Below are 13592 nucleotides of genomic sequence, written 5' to 3' on the forward strand. Positions count from 1 at the left end.
AGCCCCACACAGGGTCGGTCACTCCCAGAGCCAACTGTCTGCCACAGGGAAGCCTGGGCCTCTGGTCACTTCTGCACCAGATTCCAGAATGTGGAACTGGATCCTGTTGGGGCAGCTCTCCAGGCTAGGGTGCGGGGGGTGGGGTGAGTTCTGAGCTCAGCTCCTGGCCAGGCCAGGCCTGTAGAAGGGCAGGGCTTGGAGACGAGGTGAGAAGGGCCGGCAGAAGGTGGGGTGCAGAGGCAGGCATCACATTCGGAGACCAGCTGGCATCTCTGCAGTTGCACAAGGTGGGGAGGGCTGGGCTGTGGGGTAGGCATGGAATCCTTAAGGCAAAGGTGGACCCCCAAAAGTGGGCAGCCCACACCATCCTGGACACATGGTTGGGGGTGGCTGTGGGGTGGAGAGAGGCAGCTGATTCATAACATTCATAACAGAACAAATCAGCACCAGCCCTGGCTTGGTGCCCAGGCCCAGTGCCATCTGAGGGCCTTCTGTGCCACCCCCTTCAATCCCCCCACAGGCAGGAGCTAAGTGGGTGCAGGTGAGTGGGGACACGAGTGGTCCTTGCCTTCCTGCTCACAGGCCTGGGAGGAGGAGCTGGGCCTGTGGGTGAGGCAGACACGTCTGTATCCTCCCGTGTCCTCCTGGGCCTCCCTGGGCAGGAGGCCCACCCCCAGGTTCCCAGGGCAGGTCCGCAGGTGGCTAGGCTGGCCTGACAACCAGGCCACATCCTCACATCCCAGACACAGGCGGGTGGGGGCCAGGAGGCTGCGTCAGTCCTGGGGGAGGACTGGGATGCTCAGGGCTGGGAGGACCCAGAGCTGGTTAGGCAGCTGCTGGGGACAAGTGGCTGCTGGAGGACGTTCGCAGAGCAGGGGAGTTTGCCAGAGCGGCTCCCAGGACCTGGCACCAGTATGCTGGAGAGAGGGCTGCTGCTGCTGGCTCTCGGCCTGGGCCTGGCCAGCACCCAGGGGACTCTGGAAGAGGTGCCAGTGCAGCCCGGCTTTGACGCACAAAAGGTAGGTATCGTGGGCCCAGCCCTCAGATGGTACCAGGACAGGGACTGGACAGCGTCACATGGAGGAGGTGCTCAGGCCAGAGGCAGGGGTTGGGGTTCGGCCCAGCCTGTGCTGCAGGAGCTCTGGTGGACCCAGGAGCATGAACCTCAAGGTCTTCCTGTCTTCTCCCAAGAGACAGAAGCCAAGAGAGGTCCCCGCAGCCTGCAGGGCCTCGACTGCACAAGCAAAGCCAGGGCTGGGTTGAGGAGTCCCCCACTGGGTGACACCAGGGAGCAGAGAGAGTCCTTGTCCGTCCCTGCCCACCCATTCTGGGGTCTCAGCACCCACAGTCAGGTGTGGAACTAAGGGTCCAGGCTAGGAGGGGCAGCCAGAGCAGCTGCAGGACAGGCCTTCTCCTGCCGCCCTCCCTGGACTCGCAGGGGAGACAGCTTGGGTCAGACTGGGAAGTGGACGTGGAAGGGGGCAGCAAGAGTCAGGAATCAGGTCAGAGAGGCAGAGAGCCTGAGAGTCAAGAGCAGGCCTAAATGTTTTCAAGAAGGGAAGCCACTCGACCCCAAGGAAGTCCACCAATATGCCCCCAGTGGAACCGTGGCCACCTGCTGGACAGGCTCAGCGGATCCTGGACAGGGGACTAGCCAGCCTTGCCTGTCCCTGTGCCCACATTCCTGCAGATGGAGGGACGCTGGTTCACCATGCAGCTGGCCACCAGCCACACAGACCTGGTCTTGCCAACTGACCCGCTGAGGCTTGCTCTCCACTCCATCTGGACCAGAGAGGGTGGGGACCTGGCATTGGTGCTGTTCTGGATGTGAGCGTGGGCCCTACCTCTTCCTTCTCAGACCCAGGCCCCCAAGGACAGCACCAGAGGCCCAAACCAGGGAGGCACATGACAGTGAGCTGGGCTGGGGGCCCTTCCCTGAGAGGGACAAGCCCTCACACTCCAAGAGAGGGGCCAGCAGGAGGGACAGACCCCTAAACCTGTAGGCCTAGGACATGGCCAGGCCCAGCAGTTGGGCCCAGGGCATAGCCGGCTGTGATGTTCAGCTCGAGCCTGGAGACCGCGCTAGCCCAGGGGGCAGACGTCCGTCTCCAGCAATCTGAAGCAGCCAACTTGCCCGGCACCTGGCACAAGCCTGGAATCCCTGCCACTGCAGAGGCTGAGGCAGGAGCTGGCAGTCCAAGGTCAGCCTGAACCAGCTGAGATTGTCTCAAATATGAATTATCAATGAATAAGTAAAGTGGCTAATTTATTCCCAAGAAGCCTCACGAAGGAGCACTGCCCAGGGCCACTTCTGCTCAGCACTAACCCCACGAGGAAGGACTGTGCCAGCCTGCACCCAGCCTAGGAGAAAAGACCACTGCCTAGCTGGTGGCCTGTTCTTGACACAGACGCACGGTGGCCCCGGGGACACGGGTCCATAAGCACATGCCCTGACCCTGCCAGCGGATCTGGAGCCCCTGGGGCAAGGGCCGAGGGGGTGGGGCTTGTCCACACATGGAGCTGGACAAACAGGAACAGCACAGACAGGTCCCTGACCCCAAGACCCAGAGCTCAGAACCTGGGGTGAATGAGTCCATCCCCTTCAGGAAACGTGGGTCCGCCCAGCAACAGGCCACCCCACTCCCTCACTCTTGCCCAGGGCCCCTCAGCTCCACCCTGGGCACCGTGGCCCCATCCTCCTCCCCCAGATGCCTGACCCTGATGCAGGTACAAGTGCCAGACTGCCCCAAGCCCCAGGGGCCAAGAGCATGGGGACACCAGCGCTCCCAGCACAGGGCTCCCCAATGTCCCCCTGAGACAGGTAACTGGGAGCCATAAGAGGGTGACGTTTTTTCCCAGAGGAGAAGGGGTGTGTAGAGGAATGAACGTCACCATCCACCCAGCTGGGCTGCCAGGCCAGTACCAAGGTTCCTGTGAGTACCCAGCCTGGGGTCTGGCCCTCGCTGAGTGGGGAGGGGTGAGCCGGGCCCCAGATGCTCCATTCTGTCCTGACACCAGGAGGCTGTGGGCTTCGGGGGATGGGGAAGCGGGCGTCCTCCGTAGACGGCTCTGTGCTGCCCGTGGGAGGGGCCGGGGGCCCGGGAGGAGGAGAGGTGTGGTGCCTCAGCTGCCTGGGGTCCCCAGTCGCGGGGGGCAGCGTGCATGTCTGCTTCGTCAGCTCCGACTACAGCAACCTCATTCTGTACGTACGCTTTGAGGACGTCGAGGTCACCAGCCTATGGGCACTGCTGGGTAAGTGGCCAGCTCTCTCCAGTGCTGGCCAGCATGTCGCCCAGATCACCAGAGGGGAAGCGGGAGGCCCTCTGGGGTCTGCATCGGGCCCACTCCTTCAAGGAGCCCTGGGCGGCTGTGCCCTGGGCTGCATTCAGGGGATTCAGGGCAGGGGCCACTGCAACAGTCCAGGGAAGAGGACAGGCTGGGCCTGGTGGCAGCAGGGCAGGAGGCCCCACAGTGGGCCAGCCCCAGTGTGTGCCCTGCATCTCAGCTGCAGCATCAGAGGGCTGAGGCCCAGGGCTGGCACCGGCCGCCCAGGCTCAGCCTCCCTGTTGTTCACCCCAGAGGAGGGCGTGGAGAAGATGTGGCCCTGGGCCTTGGCCCTTACCACAGCCCTGTGATTTCAGCGAGAAGAATGCTCGAGGACCCCGCGTGGCTGGGGAAGTACTGGGAGTACGTGGAGAAATTCCGCCTGCAGAGCGCCCCGGTCTTCAATGTGCCTGGTAAGCTGCATCAGCTCCTCCCAGCCGCCGCCTGGCCGCAGCCCCCTCACCACGACAGCTGAAGACCACAGCTGACGCGGGCAGCATCCACAGCACACTCAGGCCGGGCAGCTGCTTCACCTGTGGGGTCTCACTCAGTCCATGGGCCACGCGGGAGGCGAGCACGGCCAGTGGGGGTGGGGGTGGGGGACAAGAGGCCGGTCCTGTGATTGGTTCATTACCTGAGCAATTTCAGAGTGACCAAATCAAGGCCTTTTTCTCTGTCCCTCCACAGGACAGTGCCCCAGCCCAGGCCCAGGGAAGTCCACTCCCTGAGCCTTCCTGCCTGGGCCTCCATCCCTCTGCACTGACCCCAGCTCCCCTGCCTTCTGGCCAGGGACTTGCCCAGGAGCCTGAAGCCCCTGCAGTCTGTCCTCTCCCCCCTCCCTGTGGGTCACAGGGCCACCTGCCAACTGACCACATAGGGACCCAAGCATCTCCCAGCCCGGCCTGCACCTGAAAGAGACTAGTGGGAGGGGCGTGTGGCCCCACGTCCCCACCTCCGCAGAAACACCTGCAGGAGCAGATTGCCAAGGTCCTCACGCCGGCCCAGGCTGACAGTGTCACCCCATGGTGTGTGTCACAAGGCAACCCCAGGAGGTTTATCTCAGGAGCTCCTGCCCCTGACCTTGCCCCCGTGGGTCTGCTCTGGGCCACTATGGAGAGTGGCCACGACTCTAACCACACTCCCCCCCTGGGAGCCAACTGGGGCTGCCAGGGATGCGTGGACTGGGGCACTGAGGCCGGTGGACGCCCGGCTCAGAGCCAAGGGCCCTACAGTGCGTGCCCACCTCTGCTCCAGCTGGGCAGGCTCCGGGGAAACCAGGTCAGAGTCCTTGACACCCACCTAGACAGGCCTGGCAGGTGCCCAGCCCAGAAGACACCTCTGCCAAGCCTACCAGGAGCCCCGCCTGGCCAGCTGTCCCCACGCTCTGCCAGAGTGAAACAAGCATGACCTAAAACACTGAACCGCCACCAGGAGGGTTTTGCCAGGGGTGACTCAAAAGCTGGTGACACGGTGACAAAATAGACAGAACAGAGCCGCTTCCCCATAACCAGCAGCTCTGGAAATGTGATAACCCAAGAAGGTGCAGACTTCCTGTGAAATAAAGATACCCTTATTCTGGACTCAGAGAGACGCCCGGGGCTGGGGTGCAGCTGGGTGACAGAGGCGTACTCAGCAGGCACACTGCCCACAGGGCCAACAGAATAAATGCCCGCGCTCCTCAGGGTCCCACAGGTCCCCAGCTCAAGTTGGCCTCCACATGCCAGCCCCCGAGGCCGCGCTCCAGAGGGACGTTTGCCCGAAAAAAACCCAAATCTAAAATTTACATGAAAGACTACAAGTTTAGGAAAGTTTAAAAAGAAAAGCATTGAAACGGTCTGTCTCTGGGACGTAACCACAGCGGGGAAGTCACGGGGCACGAGCAAGGGCAGGAAGAAAGACAGCGAGGCCCGGGGTCAGCAGACAAACACGCGTCCCTACAGCACGGGTGACAAAATGGCCCACCCTGACAGCACCTGCATTGAATAAAGGAGCTGACGGCAACGGGGAGACCTCTGGGGCACAGGAAGGGCAGAGGTGGCCACTCGTTAACTCCTGACCCATTCTAGAAAAGAAGAAACCTAGAAATTTCTGTCCTCCCTATACTTGGGGACCGAGGTGCCCACAGGTAGGACAGAAACCCCAAGGGAAAAGAGGGGCCCACGGAGCCTTTGGATCCCCGCACATCAGTTATCACCTGCAGAACTAAAATACAAAAAAAGTGTCACTGATATTTGCCACGAAATTGACAATGAATTCCCATCACACAGATAAATATATATCAAAGCTACTCCCTAATTCAAATGGGAGTTAGAAAAATGAGCAGAAGACCCCAAACGGGGCTGTCTGCACACTCGCCGAACCCAGAACTGCCGAGTGCAAAGGGAAGAGATGGGGCCGGGCCGGGCTCCCGGGCACCCAGCAGGAGGCACCGCATTGTCCACCAAATAAGACAGGGACATTTCTAGACAGATTCAGTGATGCCCACTGTGCGGGAAGGGCGGCCCTCGAGTAAGGACAGGGCTTGGCAGGCCTCCCTGGACTCCTCAGCAGGCCTGAGGGTGGCCCCGGGAGCCCACCCACTGGCCAGCTGACCTCTGTCCCCAGGTGAACCAAGGGCCTGCTCTGCCTTGATGCTGGCTCCGCTGCTTGTACGTGGGCATTTTGAGCTCCTCTCCACAACCCTCCCTGCCTCCACACCACCTTGGCAGAGCCCCTGCTCAGGGCAGTCCCCCTGCCTGCCAGGTCAGACCCAGGGCAGCGACAGACGGCCCTGGACAGGGCTGTGGCTAGGGTCCTTCCCCCTCCTCACTCCTGGCATCTGTGGAGACACTGAATGCAAGGGGGGAAATCACTCAGACAGACGGCTGAGCGGAGCCGAGCCTGGCCCGGAGTGCCAGAGGGCCGGGCAGGGAGGCCACAGGAGTGACCGCGGGTGACGGCCCCGGGTCTGACCCTGAAGGCAGCAGCTCCTCCAGCCACAGCGCTCGGCCCCCATCTGCCCTGCGGTGTCAGCAGCAGGGTCGCCGCCAGCTCCAGAACACTCCCCCAGTTCACTAGGCTGCCCGGCACCTGGGCAGAGGTGGGCAGGAGGCCCCCTCCCAGCACTGGAGGCTCAAGTCCAGGGCCTGGAGCCGCAGGTGGGCTCCTCCAAGGCCTCTCCTGGGCTGGGCCTCACTGGTCATCTGTCTGCATGGGTCCCAGTCCTGATTTCCTCTTCTGATGAGCTCACTCCTGTTGCACTGGAGTTGGGTCCACTCTACGGGCTTCATCTTGACCTAATGACCTCTGTAAATGCCCTGTCACGTTCTCAGAAACCAGGGCTCAGGCTTCCAAAATGAGAGGCAGGGGGACCACTCCTCAGTCTGTAGCACTCAGGGTGCACCCCTGCGTAGGGGCCCAAAGCCTGCCAGAGAGCAGTGGCCCCCTGAGCCTGCAGGGCTCATCTCCTGACAGCCCCCAGGCTGCCGAGGACACTACCATCCTGGCCACCTCTGACAGAGAGGCTTCAGCAGGTAGTCAGCAAACAGCTCCTCAGGAACAGAGGCAAAAGGGCCAGCTTTAAACCCTCGACTTACCACCTCTCTGTGTGTCGCCAGAGAGCCCGCCTCCAGCCACCTAGGACCTGTCACCTGCAGGACAGACTGGCCACGACCTTCCTGCATCCAACACCAAGCCCATGCCACATGCTGGGAGAATAAAAACAGATTTTTTTTTTTTACGTTTATTTAACAACACTTTTCTGTTTTGCAAACAGACTTTTTTCTGAACTGGAGTGTTCCCTTCCCTGTGTCAAAAGCCTGTTCACGTTGTCTGCACCACCAGACGGCAGCCTGCGTGAACGAGCACTCAGCACACCCTCATTCTTCATCCCAGGTCAACCGAGCCAGAGGAGCCGCCATCGTGAGGAGGAAGAGCCCTCTGGAGGGGTGCGTTTGGATCTATAAATGGGGAGGTTTGGCGTCCTGCGAGTGTGTCCTGAGGGCGCGGAGCCCCCTCAGCTCCTCTCGGGGTGCAGTGCCACCTTGACGTAGTGGACCTGGGGCGGGGCGTTGAAGGTGGGGTCCCAGCCGTATTCGGGGGACAGCAGCTTGGTGGGCTTGTGGAGGAAGAAGAACTTGTTGAGGTGCCTTTCGAAGGTGCTGTTGAGCCCGATTTTCAGGTCGTGGATGACGCCCTCCATGTAGTCCCTGATGAAGTCCAGGACCCTCTGGGGTGTGCCCCCAATGATGGAGCCGCCGTAGAAGAAGTCTCCCTGTCCGAACGGGATGTAGGCCGAGGACTGAGGCCGCCTCTCGTAAGGGTAATTCCGGGTGTTCCTGAAGTACCACCAGGCGTGGAGCTGCGCCACGGAGGTGCCCAGCGTCTCCACCCCAAAGTCGTCCTGGAAGACCAGGTCGGCCGTCATGCTGAAGAGGAAGTCGGCCTCCTCCAGGATGTGCGCCACGATGTGCTCCCCCAGGACCTTCATGCGAATGAGGTCGGTGTCCGACCACCACTGCTCCTCCTCCATCAGAAGCAACTGGACGGTGCAGAGTGGGCGGAGCTCCATGCTGGGCCGCTTGACGTAGTCGTCGGTCATGATGTACAAGACCACCCTGTGGCCGGGCATGAAGTACTTGTTGGCCGACTGCAAGAACACCTCCAGGTACTCATCAGCAAACCTGGGACACACGGAGCAAGAAGCCTGTGTCCCTACGTGTTCTCTGGGGAACAGAGGCCACCAAAGGCCGCCTGATGCCAAAGAGCCCAACATCCTCCAGGAGAGAAGGCGAGGCCGCACCTCCACTGGGTCAGTCAGGGGGCCAGGACACAGTGAGCCCCGGGGCCTGACGTGCCTTGGAATTTTGGAACCACTGAGCCAGAGCTAAGTGGACGCTGGCCAAAGGCCTCCCAAGTGGACCCTCGGACCCAGCCAAGGTGGAAAAGTGACCACAGCAAAGTTCTTATACAGGTCGGCTGGAAGCAGCAGCCACGGCAAGGACAAGCTGCCCTCTGGGGCAGAACGTCCATGATGCGTGTCCTTGTTTTTTCCCAAGAAGGGCACATGTTGGTGGCACCTACCTGCCTCTAGCAAAGACAGCCAGGCCCACAGTGAGGTTCCGCTTCCTGTAGAACTTCTCCAGGGCCTGTGTGCTGAACGTGCCTTCCCACAAGATGGGGGCCAGCCAGTCAGTGGTGGTGGTGACGTCCAAGCGTTTCCTGGGCAGTACACAGAACAGTTAGGCAGGGCCACCATGCTGGCTGTGGCCACTGGCACCAGTGTGCTGACACAGCCCCTCCTGGGCACTAGACAGGGCCTGGCCCTGGCAGGACCCTCTGAGGTGTGCACGGGTGTCCTGCCTGCCAGCATGTGCAGAGCCCACAGAGGTCAAGTGCGTCACCCCAGGGTGACGGTCAACAGAGGCTCACACTGCTGGACTGGTGTCTGCCTCGAGCTCTCCTCCCAGGTCCAGAGGCCACTTCCTCCAGCCCTGGTGGCAGAAGGGCAGTTGGAGGGAAAAGCAGCCCGACCAAGCACCCTCCATTACAGACCGAAGCCAGCTCACAGTGGGCCCACGGCCTCCTGCACCGTGCCTCTGCCCCCGCCCCACCCCCGTGCCCAGTGGACATCCTCATGCCTGCTCCAAGCCAGCCGAGGGGCCAGCGAGGTCGGAAGACTAGTCAGAAACGGGGGAGAGGGTTAGATTTCCATAATGAAGAAATGACAACAGGATTTCAGATGCGCCAGGCTGGCTCAAAATTTGAAAATCAATGTAAACCCCACATCAAAAGCCCAAGACCAACCCCGTGCCCGTAGCAATCAGCACAGACAAAGCAAAGAGTTTAAGAGGAAAAGCTGTGGAAAGAGTTCTCAGAGGGGTTTTGAAAAGTTCTGGGTTGGGCATGCTCAGGGGAGGGCCCTCACCAGAACCTGACCGTGCTGCTCCCCAGGACTCAGCCTGCAGAACTGTGACAACTTGCTATTGTTAAAGCCACCTAGTCAATGGTACTCTGTTAAAGCAGCCAGAGTACAACAGGTACCACGCCCTGCGCCCTAGGTGGGACATTCACATCTGTTACCACAGTGTCGCAACGCACCAGGCTCTCCACCAGGAGGCACTGCATGCGAATGCTCACGGCAGCACAGATCCCAAGAGCAAAGCAATTCAAGCCCCCAGGAGCAGGGCAGAGGGTGGATCTGCTGGGGCATTTCCACGCCAGAGTACTACACAGATGTCAAAAAGAACTGCAACAATGTGCAAAATTTGGGTGAATCCTGGCCCCGTGGCACCAAGGAAGGGGTAGACCCAGAAGACCACCAATACGCACGGTCCCCTTTGAAAAGCTATGACCAAGGTTCAAATGTGGATGTTTCAGAACACATACAGGTGAGATAAAATGATAGGAGGAGAGTGGAGGTCAACCCGCCAGGACCACACGGTCAGCGACGGGAGCCGGGCCAGTGAGTGTTGCAGAGGTGGGCACTGACAGAGAGGCAGAGTGGGGAAGGACAGACACCCAGGCATGGGCGTGAAAGGCTGCAGCCCTGTCTCAAAGAGCCAGCAGAGCGACAGGCAGCCTGAGTGGGCTCTGGCAAGACACCGGCATGGGCTGTCCTGAACCCACTCTGCCCACCCGGGGTCCCCTAAAAGATCCAGGTGAGAGAGGGACGCACAAGAGACCAGCCAAACACAAAGATGCCCCCAAACCCCGAGACAGTCCTGGGAGCGCAGACTGAGTTGAGGGGTTCAATAAGCAGTTCTGCCACTGCTTATTGAACCCCTCAATGAGAACGTTCTCATGAGACGTGAGTTTATCCACTGTGAATAAGAAGATGAAAGGGGACAATTATTAAAGGGACATCTAGCAATTTTAACTTTACATCAAATGTTCTGATGTTATGACCTTGGGTCTAAGAACCCCATTTCAGAAATTTATCCCACAAATAATACACATCATCATGAACAAAAAGGAAGAACTGGTCAGCCACTGACCCACTATGAGGACCTCCCCGACCTGTGAGCTACCCAGAGCCCCAGGGACGGGCTCAATCGGCCAGCCCCAGAGGGGGCACAGCAGCCACCAGGACAAGGCCCCAGGGGGTCCCCCGAGGCAGCACCACCATTGGCATGGTGCCTCCGTGTGTGAGCAGGGAAACCTGAACAGACCCTCGAGACAGCCTGTCCCCCACCCCTAGTCGCTCTTCTGACCTAAAAGTCACTGATATTAAAGGACCAGACACACCTCTGTCACGGGGACATGGTGGGGACTGTTGAAGCCAACTACTTCCTGATCTCCAGGAGCAAACCCTGTGCTGGGACAGCGGGCTGGGCCCTGCCGTCCATCTGAACTGACAGAGACCGCTGGACCACAGTTGCACCCGTGGGCACACATGGCCGCCTGGGAGTCCACTCTTCTCTTCTGCAGCGCTAGTGTCCGTGAGTGAAGGGGCCTGGGTTGGCTGCACCTAGCTTGGCCACCCCTGGATAAGCCAGGACCTCGGAGCCCAGTGGACAGAGTGCGTCCACTCTCTCCTCACTGGTGATGCTGGGGCTTGGTGAACAGAACCTGGGCACCCACCAGAACCTCAAAGACCAGGGCACCACTCTGGACCCCAGGGTGCTATGTCGTGGGGATTGGAGGAAGGAACCCGTCCCTTCAAGTGAGACATGCTGTTTTCATAAAGGGACATGTTTGTTCTTACTTGGGTTTAAACCAGGTTGACAGCTGAGGTTCTTCTACGCCATAGTTCCTGGGGACAAGGGGGAAAGCAGGTCATCACAGAATCAGTTTGCTCAAGGAACACCTACGTGCTGAGCCCCCGGGGCAGATGCTCTCTGGAGCTAGCTCTACCCACATCTGCAGCCCCTGGCTCCTGTCCTTGGGAACACACCTCAGCACTGACTGGCCCCTGGGACCCCGCCCCCAGCACACCGAGGGTGCTCCTGCTAACAGGGTCCAGCCCCTCAGCTCCACTGGGCACCCTCGTCTTCTAGTTCCCAAATCCATCAACCAGCACAGGATCCCTCCTTCTTCAGGGGCGGGAGACTGTCAAGCTTTGAATTTGAACAAAGACGTTTTGCAATTTGAAGTTTTAAATTTCTAGAATGAAGTTCCATGTACTTATTCATTTCTTAACCGGATTAATGCCTGAGCATCTCACGTATTCGGGCGTAATGCCCAGTTCCCGGGCGGATGGTCGAGTCCCTGGCCCCCTCTTCCACTGTGAGCCTCCGTCCTCTCCCCTGCCGCCGCTGTGCAGACCTCAGGGTTTTAGAAATGAGCCTGGCGTGCAGTGGCAGCTCATGGTTTCAATGACAAACGACGCTGGGCGTCTTTGTACTCTGTGTTCTGTCTGCATGTCCCGTCGGGTGAGCTCTGGACGGCTCTCATGCCCATTCTTCAGATGTCTGGCTCCCTCCTTTGCAAGCTCAGATGAGGGCCCTCCACGGGTTGGCAAAGGCTTTCTCCCCCCGCCCCAGCCCGTCTCCCTCCCTCTCCCTCTCTCCCTCTCTCCCTCTCTCTCTCTCTGTCTCTCTCTCCCCCTCCCTCTCTATCTCTGTCCCCCTCTCTCCCTCTCTTTCGTCTCTTTCTCCTCTCTCTCTCTCCCTCTCTCTTCTCTCTCCCTCCCTATGTCTGTCCCTATCTGTCTCGGCGTCCCCCCGACTCCCCTCTCCACAGGTGCTCAGAAACACCGTGTTGCTCCTAACGAGGACGTGGGGAATGGCACGGGGTGACTGGGGTTCAGATTTCCAAGAGGGAGCGAGGGCAGCTGGCAGAGGTGCCCCTGGGACACATAGGTGCTGTTTTCACAGACACGTGGTGGGAACTGGAGATGGCTTGTGACCCTCCTGGCCTCTCAGCTGGCTGCACTGGCCCACGACATGTCTGGAGTTCTCGGTCTGGCAAACCCCTGCAGGCACACACTGTGGTCTCCCGCTTCCCGGGCTGGAGCCCGGCGTGTGAACTGGCACCCAATCAACAGCCGCAGGCGTCCACAGGGAGCCAACGCTGGCTCCTCCTCACTGTGCGGGCTGCAGGTCCTGGTGCTGCCTGGCCGAGCAGCCAGCAGGGCCCAGGGCAGTGGGAACCTGCTCTTTACTGGGGGCTTCTGCCAGGACCACAGGGGACATGGCTCTGGGTGAGTGGCAGCCCAGCTGGGCACAGTGGTCACACTGCAATCCCAGCAACTCAGGAGGAGGATGGTGAGTTAGGGTCAGCCTCAGCAACATAGGGAGACCCTGTCTCAAAACCTGGAAAGGCTGGGGGTGGCTCAGTGGTGCAGCCCCCCTGGGTTCAGCCCCAGCACCAAAAGGAAGGAGTCGGGAGGAGGAAGAAGAATGCAAACCCAGGCCAGGCCTCGTCGGGGCTTCTGCGCCCCAGGAGGGGGTCAGCACTGGCCCAGGTGTGGGCGCCTCACAGGGAACAGGGTTGTGCCTCTTTCCTGGCACCTCCGGGGCTGGCAGGGCCGGGTCCTGAGGTCCTCGCATGCAGGGGGGGCTCTGGGGCACCTGCCTCCTCTCACGTGCCACAGGCCTCGTCACCACCTCAGGTCTGTGCCTCGGGGTGTGGTTTGCTATGCCATGAGGTGACGGTCACGGGCCACTTCAGTGGCTCCCACACACGTTTGGCCCTTGCCCGGGAGCTGGTCCTCGTCACCTGGGAAAGCCCTGGCATCCTCCCAGAACAGGGCAGACCAGGGTCCTGTCTCGGTGCGTCTGACTTTGGGGACTTCGTCTCGGGCCGTGTGGCTTCGCGGTCTTCTGCTGCCCACGTGGTCTCAGCCGAGCTGACTCCCAGCCTCCGCCTCCAGGTGCGTCAGAGGAGCCCACGGCCTCGAGGACTCCGGGCCTTCTGCATCCGCCAACCCCACAAGGCTTTGATCCCTGACCCTAAGGGACCCTGCCCCCCATGGGCCCCTGATGTTCCTGTGCCTGCGGCAGTGCTGCCGCCTCCTCTGACAGGGCAGGGCAGTCCCCCCATCCCTGGGCTCTTGGAGACTTGGCGTCAGGTTTTACCTGAAGTAGTGCTTGGCCGTCATCAGGGATAAAAGAACCAAAACCAGGAACAGCATTCTCCGCTTAGAATTCATTGCCTCCTAAGGAAAGGGACGGAAGGTTTAACCCACGAGGAAGCACACCCTGTCACCTCCAGCACCAGATCAACGGGCAGACATCTGGACACCACCCAGGGCCTCGCTTTCAGAGGTGCGGCCTCGGGGAGGGAGCCTGGAGCTGGGACACCCCAGTTCTACGGACAGCGCCTGCCCATCTCCAGGAGCGGGTGCT

General features: G+C 60.4%; 2 protein-coding genes across 2 annotated transcripts; one reads left to right on the plus strand and one right to left on the minus strand.

Annotated features, from left to right (window-relative positions):
* The first annotated feature begins 161 nt into the window (after positions 1-161).
* Positions 162-3838, plus strand: LOC120889941 (lipocalin 1-like). The gene is made up of 5 exons (XM_040286596.2): positions 162-1019; positions 1691-1827; positions 2860-2933; positions 3145-3252; positions 3642-3838. Exons 1-5 carry the CDS (start codon positions 915-917, stop codon positions 3797-3799), a joined length of 582 nt encoding a protein of 193 aa, XP_040142530.2. The 5' UTR covers positions 162-914; the 3' UTR covers positions 3800-3838.
* A 3224-nt stretch (positions 3839-7062) lies between these two features.
* Glt6d1 (glycosyltransferase 6 domain containing 1) lies at positions 7063-13396 on the minus strand. Its single transcript, XM_078048650.1, has 3 exons — positions 13323-13396; positions 8386-8523; positions 7063-7985 (listed from the first exon to the last, which is right to left on the minus strand). The coding sequence occupies exons 1-3, from the start codon at positions 13394-13396 to the stop codon at positions 7319-7321; spliced, it is 879 nt and encodes a 292-aa protein (XP_077904776.1). The 3' UTR covers positions 7063-7318.
* Positions 13397-13592: the final 196 nt, after the last annotated feature.

This window comes from Ictidomys tridecemlineatus, chromosome 4 (genome assembly GCF_052094955.1).
Source record: "Ictidomys tridecemlineatus isolate mIctTri1 chromosome 4, mIctTri1.hap1, whole genome shotgun sequence".
Taxonomy (NCBI): domain Eukaryota; kingdom Metazoa; phylum Chordata; class Mammalia; order Rodentia; family Sciuridae; genus Ictidomys; species Ictidomys tridecemlineatus.

What these genes read in the sequence shown, in the direction of transcription:
- LOC120889941 (XM_040286596.2), top strand. Translation starts at nt 915, where the DNA reads ATGCTGGAGAGAGGGCTGCTGCTGCTGGCTCTCGGCCTGGGCCTGGCC. An exon ending in GCATTGGTGCTGTTCTGGAT is followed by an intron (nt 1,828 to 2,859) that starts GTGAGCGTGGGC and finishes GTTTTTTCCCAG; the next exon opens with AGGAGAAGGGGTGTGTAGAG. An exon ending in CAGCCTATGGGCACTGCTGG is followed by an intron (nt 3,253 to 3,641) that starts GTAAGTGGCCAG and finishes CTGTGATTTCAG; the next exon opens with CGAGAAGAATGCTCGAGGAC.
- Glt6d1 (XM_078048650.1), bottom strand. Translation starts at nt 13,396, where the DNA reads ATGAATTCTAAGCGGAGAATGCTGTTCCTGGTTTTGGTTCTTTTATCC. An exon ending in ACGGCCAAGCACTACTTCAG is followed by an intron (nt 8,524 to 13,322) that starts GTAAAACCTGAC and finishes TGTACTGCCCAG; the next exon opens with GAAACGCTTGGACGTCACCA. An exon ending in GCTGTCTTTGCTAGAGGCAG is followed by an intron (nt 7,986 to 8,385) that starts GTAGGTGCCACC and finishes CGTGTGTCCCAG; the next exon opens with GTTTGCTGATGAGTACCTGG.